The 15,515-nt window shown below is 35.8% G+C and overlaps 1 protein-coding gene across 1 annotated transcript in view; it reads right to left on the reverse strand.

Annotated features, from left to right (window-relative positions):
• arhgef3 (Rho guanine nucleotide exchange factor (GEF) 3) overlaps positions 1-15,515 on the reverse strand; it is a 44,943-nt gene that overhangs the window by 23,731 nt on the left and 5,697 nt on the right. Inside the window, exons 2-4 of the mRNA XM_073844400.1 lie at positions 8,618-8,725; positions 8,303-8,473; positions 5,968-6,030 (exon numbers count right to left, since the gene is read on the reverse strand). Coding sequence (XP_073700501.1) covers positions 5,968-6,030; positions 8,303-8,473; positions 8,618-8,725 — 342 coding nt within the window. The remainder of the gene's footprint in view (positions 1-5,967; positions 6,031-8,302; positions 8,474-8,617; positions 8,726-15,515) is intronic.

A 15,515-nucleotide genomic window follows, 5' to 3' on the forward strand; every position in this document is an offset into this window, starting at 1 on the left:
TAGCGTTCTGGCATACTCCCCAGACGCTACCTGTTCCTCTACGTCTGGCTGGTCCCCAGACTGAGGTAGACACTTTCCTCGTGAGCCCGAGGGCCGAGACGGATCATATCCCTCTTCGCTGGGTACTCCCAGGCAGAGATGTAATCCCGCTTGCGACCTGGCAGTTTTCCAGGCGGAGCTAATTTAGTCCCTCTCGTGCTGGCTGTTCCCCAGACAGAGTTTGGACTACTCTCCTCGAGTGCCTGAGGGCCGAGGTACTTGTTATGTTCCCTCTTGCGCTGGGTGCTCCCCAGGCAGAGATGTCATCCCACTCACGTCCTGGCAGTTTTCCAGGCGGAGTTCTTCTGGTCCCTCTTTTGCTGGTGTCCCCAGACAGAGCGACCACTTTCCTCGTGAGCCCGAGGGCCGAGGTATATGCCACTTCCCTCTCGCTCCGGCACTATTCCCGGACGGAGGTGTAATACTTCTCCTGTCCTGGCAGTTTCCCAGGCGGAGAACCGTCAGTGCTCCTGCAGGTAAGTATCAACGAGCACTGCCCTCTGATTCCGGGCTGGTCCCCCGGACAGAGGTGTACTGCCTCTCTTGCCCTGGTAACCCCAGGCAGAGAGCTTTTCCTGGCTTGATCCACCAGAAGCAGCGCTTCCCCTTTTTTCTTCCCAGACAAACACCACTGGGTAGGAATTTGGAATTCTGGAGACGTGGGCATATCGTTCCCCAGAGCGTTGATGACGCAGTGTAGAGTTCCCGAAAGGGAACGTCTCAGGTTACGTATGTAACCCTGGTTCCCTGAGGGAACGAGACACTGCGTCATGGGCCATAATTCCCGCATTCCTACCGCGCATCGCTTCATTCCTGGAAGCTGAAGCCGGTTTGAAACGCACATGCTTATATACTTCCTGGTCGTATGACGTCATCACGTTGGTGACGTCACTCCCGTCATCCTATTGGTTGAAGACTGATTCAGAGCCGGGTTCGCCAATGGCATTCCCCAGAGCGTTGATGACGCAGTGTCTCGTTCCCTCAGGGAACCAGGGTTACATACGTAACCTGAGACGTTACTCCCCAACACTGTATATATACACATTGTCTTAGCACATAACTCCCTTACAAACAGACTAAAAATAGTCAATAACTTACGAACATATGTTTCTCCAAGGCAATGACCGTTTGTGGGCTGAACAGAAACCGTTGCTGCACGTTGCTTGTTGCCGAACTAAATTAAACTGCGTATCTATGGAAAAGTGTTTCAATGGCTGACAAGGTTTCAATACGCCAAACCATTGCAGAGATATAGCCTCACATCCATTTGTCCATGCTTTTCGTAGAATTTGTTTGGACGTTATTCAAGAACAGTTTGACTAATCACCGTGAGTTCCATAACTTTATGCCAGCATGGTTTGAAGATGATCTGAGCCAATTTTGGGGAAAATCAGACAAACTGTCTAGAATGAGTTTGAAAAACTAGGTTTTTTTAAACAATTAAAAACCGGAAAAAAAACTAAACCTTACGATTTTTGAATTTTGGTATTCGACTTGGCATGAGCCAAGGATTCAGAGAAAAAAAGGTTTTGATTTACGGTTCAAAAGTAATTAGTACAAACAAATAAACAAAATTATGCTATGGTTATTGTTGAGACTGTCCTCTATCAGTGTGCCAAATTTCACAACATTCCCGCAAGCGGTTCTATGGGCTGCCATAGACTCCAGAGCAGAATAAATGGAAGAAGAATAAGAATGCCAACGGATACAATTAGAACAGAATGTAGAAACAGACACACAAAGAAACATCACATAAAGTCATATACTGGGGCAGGGTTTTCCAAATGTGTTTGTGAGGTGATAAAAAGCGAATAATTATTTAGCCAAAAAAATAGTTAAGTTGGAATAAAATTGAAAGCACAATATGACTTTTCGGATTGCAAAGGAGTGTGATTTCAGTCTGATGTGCTGCCCCAGGGGCCCCCCTCGTTCCCCGGTCAGTTTTGCAAGGCCCTCCCCCCCTCATGCCCAACTGTACTTCCGCATTAAAGAGAAAAGTGTTAATATTAAACTTTGTTTTAACATTTTTTTTAAACAACTAAAACATTTGTTTTGCCTAATTATTCTTCTACTGCATGTTATAAAATAACTCTAATTTCAAACAAACTTTAAATTAACATATATACATATACATATATATATATATATATATATATTAGTGGTGGGCCGTTATCGGCGTTAACGTGCTGCGTTAACGTGAAACTCTTATCGCGCGGTAAAAAAAATATCGCCGTTAATCTATTCTCAAAATTGGGTTGGGAGCTGGGTCTAAACTACGCAAGCTATGATGACTTTCACCTTGATAGTTTAACGCGGATGTATACCGAAGACTATAGAATATGTTCGCGCGTTTACGTCTCCTCCGCCAAAACACAGACGGGATCGCGTCGTCCTCCATTCTTAAAAAACGAATCTACTATAGCGCGAAATGCCACGTAAATTCGTCGTTTTTTGGATTCATAAATCAAATGTTGGTCAGTCACTTAATTCAAATCGCGATATGGACTAGTGTATGTGAAAACTGAAATGCAAAAAGACCGTTTTAATATGAATCCGGTATGTTCCGTTTGCCTAGCTGTGTGTATGCATTGCGGAGACGAGCTTTTACTACACGCATACTGAAACACACGTGATGCTCCCGGTAATTTTTGGCATTTTCATCTCACATGAACAGATAAACTCAATCTCCCAAACTGCTGTGAGTGTCACTTTTACCGTTTCATTTGAGAAACCTAGCATCATATCATACTGTATGATACAGAAACTTCAAGGCAACCTGTCAAAATAAAAGTAGGGTGTAACATGTAATGGGCTGGGTAGGTGTTGACGTTAAAAAAACACAATCTAATAGGTAGAAAAAATAATTTCATTGTTAGTTAGTTAGTAAACACAAGTACATCTAATTGAACATAATTTATTCTCACCAACAAATGATCATAGAACAGCTTTATGAGCTTTATGATCCATTCTCAAAGACTTTAAGTCATTATTTGGGTAGCACACATATTCTGAATGCCTTCAGCAGAATTCAAATCAACCATTTTAATCTAGATTAATCTAGATTAATTCCAAGATTTAATCTAGATTAATCTAGATTAAAAAAATTAATCTATGCCCACCCCTAATATATATATATATATATATATATATATATATATATTCAGATTTAAAGCTCTTAAATCCTTCACTTCAGACATTCTTTACAGAGAACTTTTTCTTAGATAAGTGATACCTGCCATACCAAACAGGACAACAGGGAGATGCCAAAAGACCACTCACTAAACCTGTCCCTTTAAACTTGACTTATATCTCAGAAAGAAAGTCAGAATTGTGAGAAAAAAGTCAGAATTAGAAGATATAAACTCAGAATTGCAAGGAAAAAAGTATGAATTGTAAATATATTTTGCTATTCTGACTTTATATCGCACAATTGTAAGTTTATATCATGCATTTTTAAGAAAAAATCCGAATTGCAAGATATAAACTCAGAATTGCAAGATAAATTCAGAATTGCATGAAAAAAAATAAGAATTGAGAAAAAAGTCAGAATTGCAAGAAAAAGTCAGAATTTCGAGAGAAAAAAAGTCAGAATTGCTAGAAAAAAATGGCAAGATATAAAATCGGAAATTGCAAAAAAAGAGTTGCGAGAAAAAGACTGAATTTCAAGATATAAACTCAGAATTGCAAGAAAAAAGTCAGAATTGCAATACGCACTCTCGCATTTGTAATTAGAAATTTTTTTTTGCAATTGCGAGAAAAAGTCAGAATTATGAGACAAAAGTCAGAATTGTGAGGAAAAAAAATTGCAAGATATAAACTCGGAATTGCAAGAAAAAAAATTAGAATTGCGAAAAAAGTCAGAATTGCAAGATATAAGCTCAGAATTGCGAAAAAAGTCAGAATTGCAAGATATAAGCTCAGAATTGCGAGATAAAAGTCAGAATTGCAAGAAAAAAAATCAGAATTGAGAAAAAAGTCAGAATTGCAAGATATAAACTTGGAATCGTAAGAAAAAAGTCTGAATTGCAAGAAAAGTCAGAATTGCGAGAAAAAAAGTCAGAATTGCTGGAAAAAAATGGCAAGATATAAAATCGGAATTGCAAAAAAAGTCAGAGTTGCGGGAAAAAGACAGAATTGCAAGATATCAACTCAGAATTGCGAGGAAAAAAGTATGAATTGTAAATATATTTTGCTATTCTGACTTTATATCGCACAATTGTAAGTTTATATCATGCATTTTTAAGAAAAAATCCGAATTGCAAGATATAAACTCGGAATTGCAAGATAAATTCAGAATTGCATGAAAAAAAATAAGAATTGAGAAAAAAGTCAGAATTGCAAGATATAAACTTGGAATCGTAAGAAAAAAGTCAGAATTGCAAGAAAAAGTCAGAATTTCGAGAGAAAAAAAGTCAGAATTGCTAGAAAAAATGGCAAGATATAAAATCGGAAATTGCAAAAAAAGAGTTGCGAGAAAAAGACTGAATTTCAAGATATAAACTCAGAATTGCAAGAAAAAAGTCAGAATTGCAATACGCACTCTCGCATTTGTAATTAGAAATTTTTTTTTGCAATTGTGAGAAAAAGTCAGAATTATGAGACAAAAGTCAGAATTGTGAGGAAAAAAAATTGCAAGATATAAACTCGGAATTGCAAGAAAAAAAATTAGAATTGCGAAAAAAGTCAGAATTGCAAGATATAAGCTCAGAATTGCGAAAAAAGTCAGAATTGCAAGATATAAACTTGGAATCGTAAGAAAAAAGTCTGAATTGCAAGAAAAGTCAGAATTGCGAGAAAAAAAGTCAGAATTGCTGGAAAAAAATGGCAAGATATAAAATCGGAATTGCAAAAAAAGTCAGAGTTGCGGGAAAAAGACAGAATTGCAAGATATCAACTCAGAATTGCGAGGAAAAAAGTATGAATTGTAAATATATTTTGCTATTCTGACTTTATATCGCACAATTGTAAGTTTATATCATGCATTTTTAAGAAAAAATCCAAATTGCAAGATATAAACTCGGAATTGCAAGATAAATTCAGAATTGCATGAAAAAAAATAAGAATTGAGAAAAAAGTCAGAATTGCAAGATATAAACTTGGAATCGTAAGAAAAAAGTCAGAATTGCGAGAAAAAAAGTCAGAATTGCTGGAAAAAAATGGCAAGATATAAAATCGGAATTGCAAAAAAAGAATTGCAAGATATCAACTCAGAATTGCAAGAAAAAAGTCAGAATTGCAATATGCACTATTTGGTGTGTTTGTATCCATTTGAAAAAGTAAACATACAAATTACATACAAAAATTACAAACATACATCCTCCTCCATCGGTGAGCATCCATTATAAAACACTCACAGGACAGTAATTTGGACAACTAGGCATATGTTTTAAAATTTTACGCAAAAATACGACAGGGATCAGAGCCCGGAGAACGCTCACAGTTTGTGAATCAATAGCGGACTTATGCGTGTCTAAAGTACGACTCTGATATAGACGAGTGTTAAACATCAGGCACGCGCAAGTTCGTTATTATAACACTAATCATCTTTACCTTCACATTAGCGCGAATGACGTTCGCGTGCAGCAGTTGGAAGTTTTAAGCCGCCATTCAGTCTGTATTTAACAGTGCGATGAGGCTTGCTGCGCCGAGTCCGAAGCAATCAATCACAGAACACGAGAGATGCCGTGCTTTGATCATTTTCATTTAGCACATTATTAATGAAATGGATTAATTATAGGATAATATTTAAATTCATTTTAGGATATCTCGCGGCTCCGCTGGAGGATCACTGAGGCCCCCTAGTGGGCTGCGACCCCCCCCCCCCCCCGATTCAGAACGTAAACACTGACAAAGTTTTCATTCTGGAGGTTTTATGAGCCAGAGTAAAACCAGGTTTTCATGCAGTGATGTGAAAAGCAGTGTACGTACCTTTTTGGCCAGTTTCAAGTCTTCAATCAGGTCTTGTTCTCCCTGAGACAGCTCAAAGATGGCCTGACGAACAGATGACAGGAAAGAAACAGCAAAAGAAAGAATTTCAGTAAGATGTATATTCTCGCAGAGAAAAAATGCATATGACGCAACTTTTAGACATTTTAGTTACACTGTAAATAGCATTTAACCATTTAAAAGTCAATATTACACTGGCATTACCCTGTAGCAATGGGTCCAAGTCAAAAGTCAATCTATCCTCAAGACTATACGATATTCTAACCTGTTTGTGGAGCACCGGATAAACACTTAGAATTCGGACAAACAAACAGCCCCACTTAAACTCACTGGTAAAGTCTGACATTCAAATCAACAGTGCAAAGTTCACAAGCATCTCAAGCGGTGTTTGAATTTTTCTTGATGTTGCTAGATACCAGGAAATACATTGCCTTGCAAAAGTATTCATACATATAATTTTTTCATGTTTAGTTATGTTGCAGCCTTATGTTAAACTTCATTTTTCCCCACATCAATCCACGCTCTACTCCATAATGGCAAAGCACAAAACAGGTTTGTCACAACTTTGCAAATTTATTAGAAATAAAAAACTGAAATGATTCCATTGCAGAAGTATTCTGGGACACTTAAAATTTAGCTCAGGGGCATTCATATCACTTGTAGATGTTACTACCTTCAAGTGGCAAGTTAAATAGAATGAGTATGATTTGGAAAGGCACACACCTCTTAATAAAATGGTCTAACAGCTGAAAATGCATATCATGCATATCATGAAAATCACTAACTTTATAGCTCAGAGACAGAACTGCATCAAGCCACACATCTGGGGAAGAGTTCAGAAAAAAATCTGCTGCATTGAAGGTTCACAGAAGCATGTGCACTCTTAAAAATAAAGGTGCTTCACAATGCCATAGAAGAACTGTTTTAATCTAAATGGTTCCATTAACATCTGTTTCACAAAAGGTTCTTTGTGGTGAAAGAAGGTTCTTCATGTTATAAAAAAGTAAGAAAGAGATGGTTCTTTAAAGAAACTTTGACTGAATGGTTCTTTGTGGAACCAGAAATGGTTCTTCTATGGCATCGCTGTGAAGAACCCTTTAAAGCAGCTTTATTTTTAAGAGTGAAGTGTTCGTTATCCATAATGGAAGAAGTTAGAAACATCCAGGATTCTTCCTGAGCAATTGATGGAGAAAGGTCTTGGTTAGACTGGTGACCAAGAAGCTAATGGTCACTCAAGCTGAGCTTCTTGATCATACGTGGAAATAGGAGAAACCTACAGAAGGACAAACATCACTGCAACACTTCACCAATCTGGGCTTTATGGTGGTGTGGCCAAACTCAATCCTCACCTTAGTAAAGACACATAAAAACACACTTGCAATTTGACCTGAAAATCACCTAAAGAACTAATTTTTTCTACATTTCTACTGTCAAGTTTGAGATTTTGGGCTGTTTTTTCAGACTAGTGGAAAGAAAACAACCAAAAGACACTGGTAAGTGTTTCTTTGATAGCACTTTATCTATTTGCGTCAATAGATTTCAATTACAATAAATATTTTTAAAGGCCATTTTCTCAAAATGAGTTTTTTTCCTCCTACACTGAGCCATAAATCTCCACTTCAGTAGCTCTTACACACACCAACCTTTGCACTTTTATTCTTGTCTATATCCAGAGGGATTTGTTCATATATGATTTGCTTGATTTTATACATTTTATTCCCACAAAATTGTAAAAAATATGCCTGTTTTAAGCACTTTCTGAATTATGGAGCGACAAAAGTGACCCAAAGTCCCCGCTGACTCTAATATGTCAAGAAAAATGAAACAAGAATTTTGAAACTGACTTCATCCAGTGTTTTTGTCCAATATTTGTACTGGAAATGTATGCGAATTAGTGCATATTTCATTAAATAATGGATCATTTGCATATTTAAACCTAACATTTGAGAAAACCTGTAATGCAAAAATTGTTTGCAATTATCAATGTAATCACTCAACTGAGTAAGTAAGGTGATAACTATTAGTTGTTTTTTTTACCCCATTCACCTGCAGTGTCTCGCCTTAATACAGCAAAATATAGATAGCCTCAATGAAAACCTAGTCTCAAAAACCTAGGCTTATAAACAACTCTGTGAATGTCCTTGAGTGGCTCAGCCATGTAGAAAGCGGAAAGGCTGCAACATAACAAAATGTGAAAAAATTAAGGGGTGTGAATACTTTTGAAATGCACTGTATTTTAAAGCTCAGCTGAACTCTTCCTTCACTGACAGCAGTGACCGATCAGATCTGAGTGTGGGGTTGCACTGTGGTGAATCACCTCTTGTCTCTTGATCTCTTTGGAGGACAGCATATGTCCCAGGCCCACATCGAATGTCTCGCTCCACAGCTTGCTGTCGCGGCGTTTGGTGATGGCCGGCGCGATCTGCCTGCCCCACGGCCGTGGAGCCATGATCTCCGGTCTGCAGTCACTGCGGAAACTGATGGAGCGCTGAGGAGATGGGAAAAACAGTTCAATAAACTCTTCCGTTTAAACAAAAACAGAGATTTTTCCAACTATCATTTCATATGTCAGGCTTTATAGGGTTAATAAGCTCTCTAATGAACTCCACTCTCTACTCAGTCAGGCCTGTACCTGCAGCGTCTGTCCGATGCGCTTGAGAGGAGCAGCTTTGACTGGAGGGATGAGACTCGCCAGCGACGTCACTCGAGACAGAGGCTTCACCCGCTTGGTGCTGGGCTCCTGAAGATCAAAAACATGACAGATGTTTAGTAGCTATTGAAGACTGCACCACTCATGCGGTCATGAGGCTTCAGTCTGAGTCTGAGAAATCTCCCACCAAATCTCCCCGTAGCATAAGGGGATGCATACTCAAAGATTATGATCAAAAGGTTTCTGCAAGTCATAGATGTCTCTGATTCAGCTTTATTAGACATGCTGGGGTCAAAACTCTGTCTGTGCAAGTACATAAAAAAGATGGCTTGTAGCTACGAAAACGTAACGTTGTTGTGTTAAAAATCTAAAAGTAAAATGTTCTATTTTACTAGATTCTGAGTAAATGCTGTGTAAAGTGTGTTTACAGCAATTTTGTATAGCCTTGATGATTATGTAGAATAAAAATCATTCATTTTGTATGCATTTGTGCAGATTTTTAGTAGATTTTTTCGTCTTGTTTTGAGCCAAAATATATAAAATTCTTAAATCAAGAAGAATTTTCTAGAGGAGTAAAAATTTCTGTTTCGTTTTCAGAAAAACAAGTCCAAATTAAGTGAATTTGTGCTTGAAACAAGCAAAATAATCTGTCGATGGGCTAAGAAAAACATAATCTTGTTTTCTGTCTGAAATAAGATATTTTTTCTTACCCCACTGGCAGATTATTTTGCCTGTTCGAAGGAAAAAGTCATATTTTGACTTGTTTTTTTTCTGAAAACAAGAAAATTATTTGAACTCTTCTAGAAAATCCTTTTTGATTTAAGAATTTTTAGATATTTTGGCTGGAAACAAGAAAAGCATTTTTTTTGCAGTGTACAGTTTACTGACATAAATTTAAACATCCAGAATGAACAAGAAAACACTTGAACACTGAATGCAAAAAATAATGCAATATTTGCTTTTAAGATTACTTGAAATCCATCTCAAGTGGTCCAGTGGAGGCCAAAGCGTAAAACTAGACAAGTCAAGACAAACTTTAAGTTGGTTTGGAAAAGCCTGATCGCAAAGTGTGAAAAAGGTTTAAAAAGTTTTAGGAATTGTATGATTTTTAGTCTGAAAAAGATTGAAGTTTAAAGTAGTTTTAAAGCTTTAAACCTGAATGTTTCGAAGGCAATACAGTCTGTCGGATGGATGAATGGATAGATATCCTGTTGAAAAAAACAGCATATGCTGGTTTTAGCTGGTTTTAGCTGGTTTATGCTGGTCCTTGACCAGCAACATGACCAGCTTAGGACCAGCATAAACCAGCTTTTTTCAACAGGATATCTATCCATCCATCTGACAGACTGTATTGCCTTCGAAACATTCAGGTTTAAAGCTTTAAAACTACTTTAACTACTTTATCTTTTTTGACTGAAAACCATAACATTTCTACAATTTTCTACAAGAACTTTTTTCACAATTTCTGATCAGGCTTTTTCAAACCAACTTAAAGTTTGTCTTGAAATTTTTTTTTTTTTTTTCTTAAATCTAGTTTAGAATCAAAAGTCTATAATCATCTGAATAAAAACGTCTAAACAAATCTGCAGTTTTATTCCAGTGTGCATTACTTACAATCTCATCTCTACAAAAGACAGCTAGACGATTATCTAGATTCAGGAATGAAATGAGGCTGCAAATGCAAAACATGGAGACAAGCACATTGTTATCATATCAAAGCATTTAATGTCTGTTCATCAACACAATCAGCAGTGTGCCTTATCATATCTATGTAGGACAGTCACACTAGAGTCTGACACACACACACACACACACACACACACACACACACACACACACACACACACACACACACACACACACACACACACACACACACACACACAGTTTACTTAGTTATCTAAATAGAGACATTACATAGACTTCTATTGTCTTTATACACAGATATTAATACATTGTCTAACATACATTTATTCCTTATGGCTTTTTAGTGTGTTTTAAATATTGTCTGTGGTTAACATTACTTAAAAAGACTAAACAACATAGCATTTGTATCTATTAATTTGCTGACTGGTGTGTCCAAAGAAGGTTTCTGTCAGATCTGTCAACATTCTGAAGACATTTTTGCCCCTAAATTATAATGAACTAAACCTAAGGCACTTCTATGTCTCATCCTAGGCATTATAAACTGATATGTGAATGTGTGTGTGTGTAATACACAGTGCATAACCAAATTGTATGAGCTTTGAGCTGACTCTCTGAGGTTTGCTAATATGATTCTGCCTCATTTGACCAGATGCATAATTGTAGATATGGCTACTGACCAAGCGCTCTGAACTGGTGCATCACCGCATTATAATACGATTGCTCAATATTTGCTCATGTAGGTCTGAATGTGCCTCTAAGACATGTGGCCTGGTTCGTACAGGATCAATGAGATCATGGTACACTGAGGGATTATGCTGGTGCACGAACCTCCACTGCTTTGAACTACAACCCGATCCATTGAGAACGGCTGTTCAGAAAAAGACTTGAGCTGTAATAAATACATAAAAAGACTAATTTTGTGAAATTTTCGTCTTAAATTATTTTTTTATTTACTCCAAAATACAGTGTTTTTCATTGAAAAAAAAAAACATGTCTAATCAACTGAATTTATAGAATTCTACTAATTTGTTAAAATTTGAACAATAATAGTTTCCACTCCAGATTACATTTATTTTATAATCAACTCTATTAAATTTTCTCCAAGGTTTCTGTGTTGTGTTCTTCAAAAGCTTTTCTCTAATGAAATGGTGAAATGCGGATGAAGTGGAGATGAAATACGTGAATACAGCAATCTGTGTGCATTAAAGAGCTTGAAAAACACATTTTTGCAAGACACTTGTTTGTATTTTGCTATAAAACTGACAGATTTTGAAAGATGACACTTTGTTTTATATTAAAAGCACCAAAAGCACAAAGCTTATTGCTATTATTGGGTGGTTGGCACGCTACAAATAGGCCTAATGAATGCAACTGAAGATGCAAAGTATTATTTCCAAGCATACTGTCCATGATTTCCATCCTGTCGTAATTTTAAATATGTTTTAATCTGGCACTAAAATGCAGTCGCACTCGTCCATATCGTGATTTAAATTTGATTAACTGAACAGTTCTACTTTTGATTTATTCCGCATTATGTACATTAAATCAGAAGATTTTGCAATTATATAATGAGACAGTAACAGGAATCCTTTTAGCCTAACAAACTGTTCACCATACTTCTCATCAGTAATGACTGTAGTATGCAGTGTTGACATCTGACTCATAGCATGTGCTTTGAATCTGCTATCTCACACCTCCAAACCCATTTCCTGTTTAACTAATGGGTCATAGAATGAAAGCAAACCCACAGGATACCCAAAATAGCCCTTACGTAACACCAAACACCAAGCCGCCCTTTTGTGGAGTGGTTATCCTACAGTATGTGAGTCACCTGACAGAAACCCCCACCATTCACACAAGCCAAACTAATATGACCTTAAAAACTCATGATCACGTCACAGCTTTCTGTAGTTATTTACTATAGGCCATTACTACATGAGCTTAGCCAGCTACTCATAAAGTCTATTAAAACCCACACGTAAAACACAGACACTACTCAAGACGCATACAACACTCAACAATAAACAAATGAGCAACAGTGATCACCCACATTTTCAGTAATTTTCAAAAATGTATTAAGCAAAGTGCCCAATATTACAAACCAAATCAACCCGCTGCAAAAGGAATTGCAAAATTTGAATTGCACAAATTGAACTCTCTGGTTGTGTTCGGGTCAAATTGATCCGGAAAAGATTTTCTTCTTCCCTTAAATACTAATGTTATCACACTGGACTAAAACTTCCTGACTTTGTTCACACAGGCTATGAGTACTTCTCACAAATCTTTCATTATTTTTAAATTTCTCAATATGCCATACAATGACCAAATATTGGATTCATTCTTTTTGTCACCTTTCTTTCTTTCATTTAGGACTGGTTTCTATTTGCATCTGATTAATAGTAGGCCTCATTTATCAGTTTTTTGGGTGAAATCATTTTTAATGAATAATTTTCAGAATATTAAGCAAAAAGTTGACAAAAAGATTGAATCCGTTATTTGTCCTGATTAAACATTAAAGCACACTAGAGTGTGATAAACAGTGCAAATTTTCATTTTTTTTAAATCTCATATTGTGAAAATTATTAATAAAAAAAATTAATTTTCACTCAAAAACAAGGTACCTACTCGCATATAAATGAGGCTTGTGATTAAAAGGATGCAAATAGAAACACAAACCCAGTCCTAAATAAAAGAGAACAAGTTGACAAAAAGACTGAATCCAATATTTGGTGATAATAAAGCATAATGAGAGATTTATAAGCAGTCGTTTGGAGTCGGGTCATTTTTGACCGGGAACGCCACAAGTGTGACTTTTTGCAATTTTGTACAAAATAAAAGCATTTAAAAATTCCTGATTAAACATTAAAGCACACTAGTGTGAGAAACAGTGCAACTTTATATAATTTTTAATTCATATTGTGAAAATTGTTTATAATTTTTTTTTTTTTTTTCATTTAAAAAACGAGGTACCTACTCTCAGATACATGAGGCCTACGGTTAATCAGATGCAAATAGAAAAATAAAACCAGTCCTAAACGAAAGAGAACAAGTTGACAAAAAGACTGAATCCAATATTTGGTGATAATAAAGCATAATCGGAGATTTATAAGCAATTGTTTGGAATCCGGTCATTTTTGACCGGGAACGCCACAAGTGTGACTTTTTGCAATTTTTATACAAAACAAAAAGATTTAAAAATTCCTGATTAAACATTAAAGCACACTTGTGTGAGAAACAGAGCAACTTTATATAATTTTTAATTCATATTGTGAAAATTATTTATAAAAAAAATTTTTTTTACTCAAAAAACGAGGTACCTACTCTCAGATACATGAGGCCTACGGTTAATCAGATGCAAATAGAAAAATAAAACCAGTCCTAAACGAAAGAGAACAAGTTGACAAAAAGACTGAATCCAATATTTGGTGATAATATAGCATAATGAGAGATTTATAAGCAGTGGTTTGGAGTCGGTCATTTTTGTCCGGGAACACCACAAGTGTGATTTTTTGCAATTTTGTACAAAACGAAAGCATTTAAAAGCAAACTTCCTAAATAAACATTAAAGCACACTTGTGTGAGAAACAGTGCAGCTTTATATAATTTTTAATTCAGATTGTGAAAATTATTTAGACAATTTTTTTTCCACTCAAAAAACGAGGTACCTACTCTCAGATAAATGAGGCCTACGGTTAATCAGATGCAAATAGAAAAATAAAACCAGTCCTAAACGAAAGAGAACAAGTTGACAAAAAGACTGAATCCAATATTTGGTGATAATAAAGCATAATCGGAGATTTATAAGCAGTCGTTTGGAGTCGGGTCATTTTTGACCGGGAACGCCACAAGTGTGACTTTTTGCAATTTTTATACAAAACAAAAAGCATTTTAAAATTCCTGATTAAACATTAAAGCACACTAGAGTGTGATAAACAGTGCGAATTTTCATTTTTTTTTAATCTCATATTGTGAAAATTATTAATAAAAAAAAAAAAATTTTCACTCAAAACAAGGTACCTACTCGCATATAAATGAGGCTTGTGATTAAAAGGATGCAAATAGAAACACAAACCCAGTCCTAAATAAAAGAAAACAAGCTGACAAAAATATTGAATCCAATATTTGGTGATAATAAAGCATAATCAGAGATTTATAAGCAGTCGTTTGGAGTCCAGTCATTTTTGACCCGGGAACACCACAAGTGTGACTTTTTGCAATTTTGTACAAAATAAAAGCATTTAAAAATTCCTGATTAAACATTAAAGCACACTAGTGTGAGAAACAGTGCAACTTTATTTAATTTTTAATTCATATTGTGAAAATTGTTTATAAATTTTTTTTTTTTTCATTTAAAAAACGAGGTACCTACTCTCAGATACATGAGGCCTACGGTTAATCAGATGCAAATAGAAAAATAAAACCAGTCCTAAACGAAAGAGAACAAGTTGACAAAAAGACTGAATCCAATATTTGGTGATAATAAAGCATAATCGGAGATTTATAAGCAATTGTTTGGAATCCGGTCATTTTTGACCGGGAACGCCACAAGTGTGACTTTTTGCAATTTTTATACAAAACAAAAAGATTTAAAAATTCCTGATTAAACATTAAAGCACACTTGTGTGAGAAACAGAGCAACTTTATATAATTTTTAATTCATATTGTGAAAATTATTTATAAAAAAAATTTTTTTTACTCAAAAAACGAGGTACCTACTCTCAGATACATGAGGCCTACGGTTAATCAGATGCAAATAGAAAAATAAAACCAGTCCTAAACGAAAGAGAACAAGTTGACAAAAAGACTGAATCCAATATTTGGTGATAATATAGCATAATGAGAGATTTATAAGCAGTGGTTTGGAGTCGGTCATTTTTGTCCGGGAACACCACAAGTGTGATTTTTTGCAATTTTGTACAAAACGAAAGCATTTAAAAGCAAACTTCCTAAATAAACATTAAAGCACACTTGTGTGAGAAACAGTGCAGCTTTATATAATTTTTAATTCAGATTGTGAAAATTATTTAGACAATTTTTTTTCCACTCAAAAAACGAGGTACCTACTCTCAGATAAATGAGGCCTACGGTTAATCAGATGCAAATAGAAAAATAAAACCAGTCCTAAACGAAAGAGAACAAGTTGACAAAAAGACTGAATCCAATATTTGGTGATAATAAAGCATAATCGGAGATTTATAAGCAGTCGTTTGGAGTCGGGTCATTTTTGACCGGG

Source organism: Garra rufa, chromosome 7, assembly GCF_049309525.1.
Source record: "Garra rufa chromosome 7, GarRuf1.0, whole genome shotgun sequence".
NCBI lineage: Eukaryota > Metazoa > Chordata > Actinopteri > Cypriniformes > Cyprinidae > Garra > Garra rufa.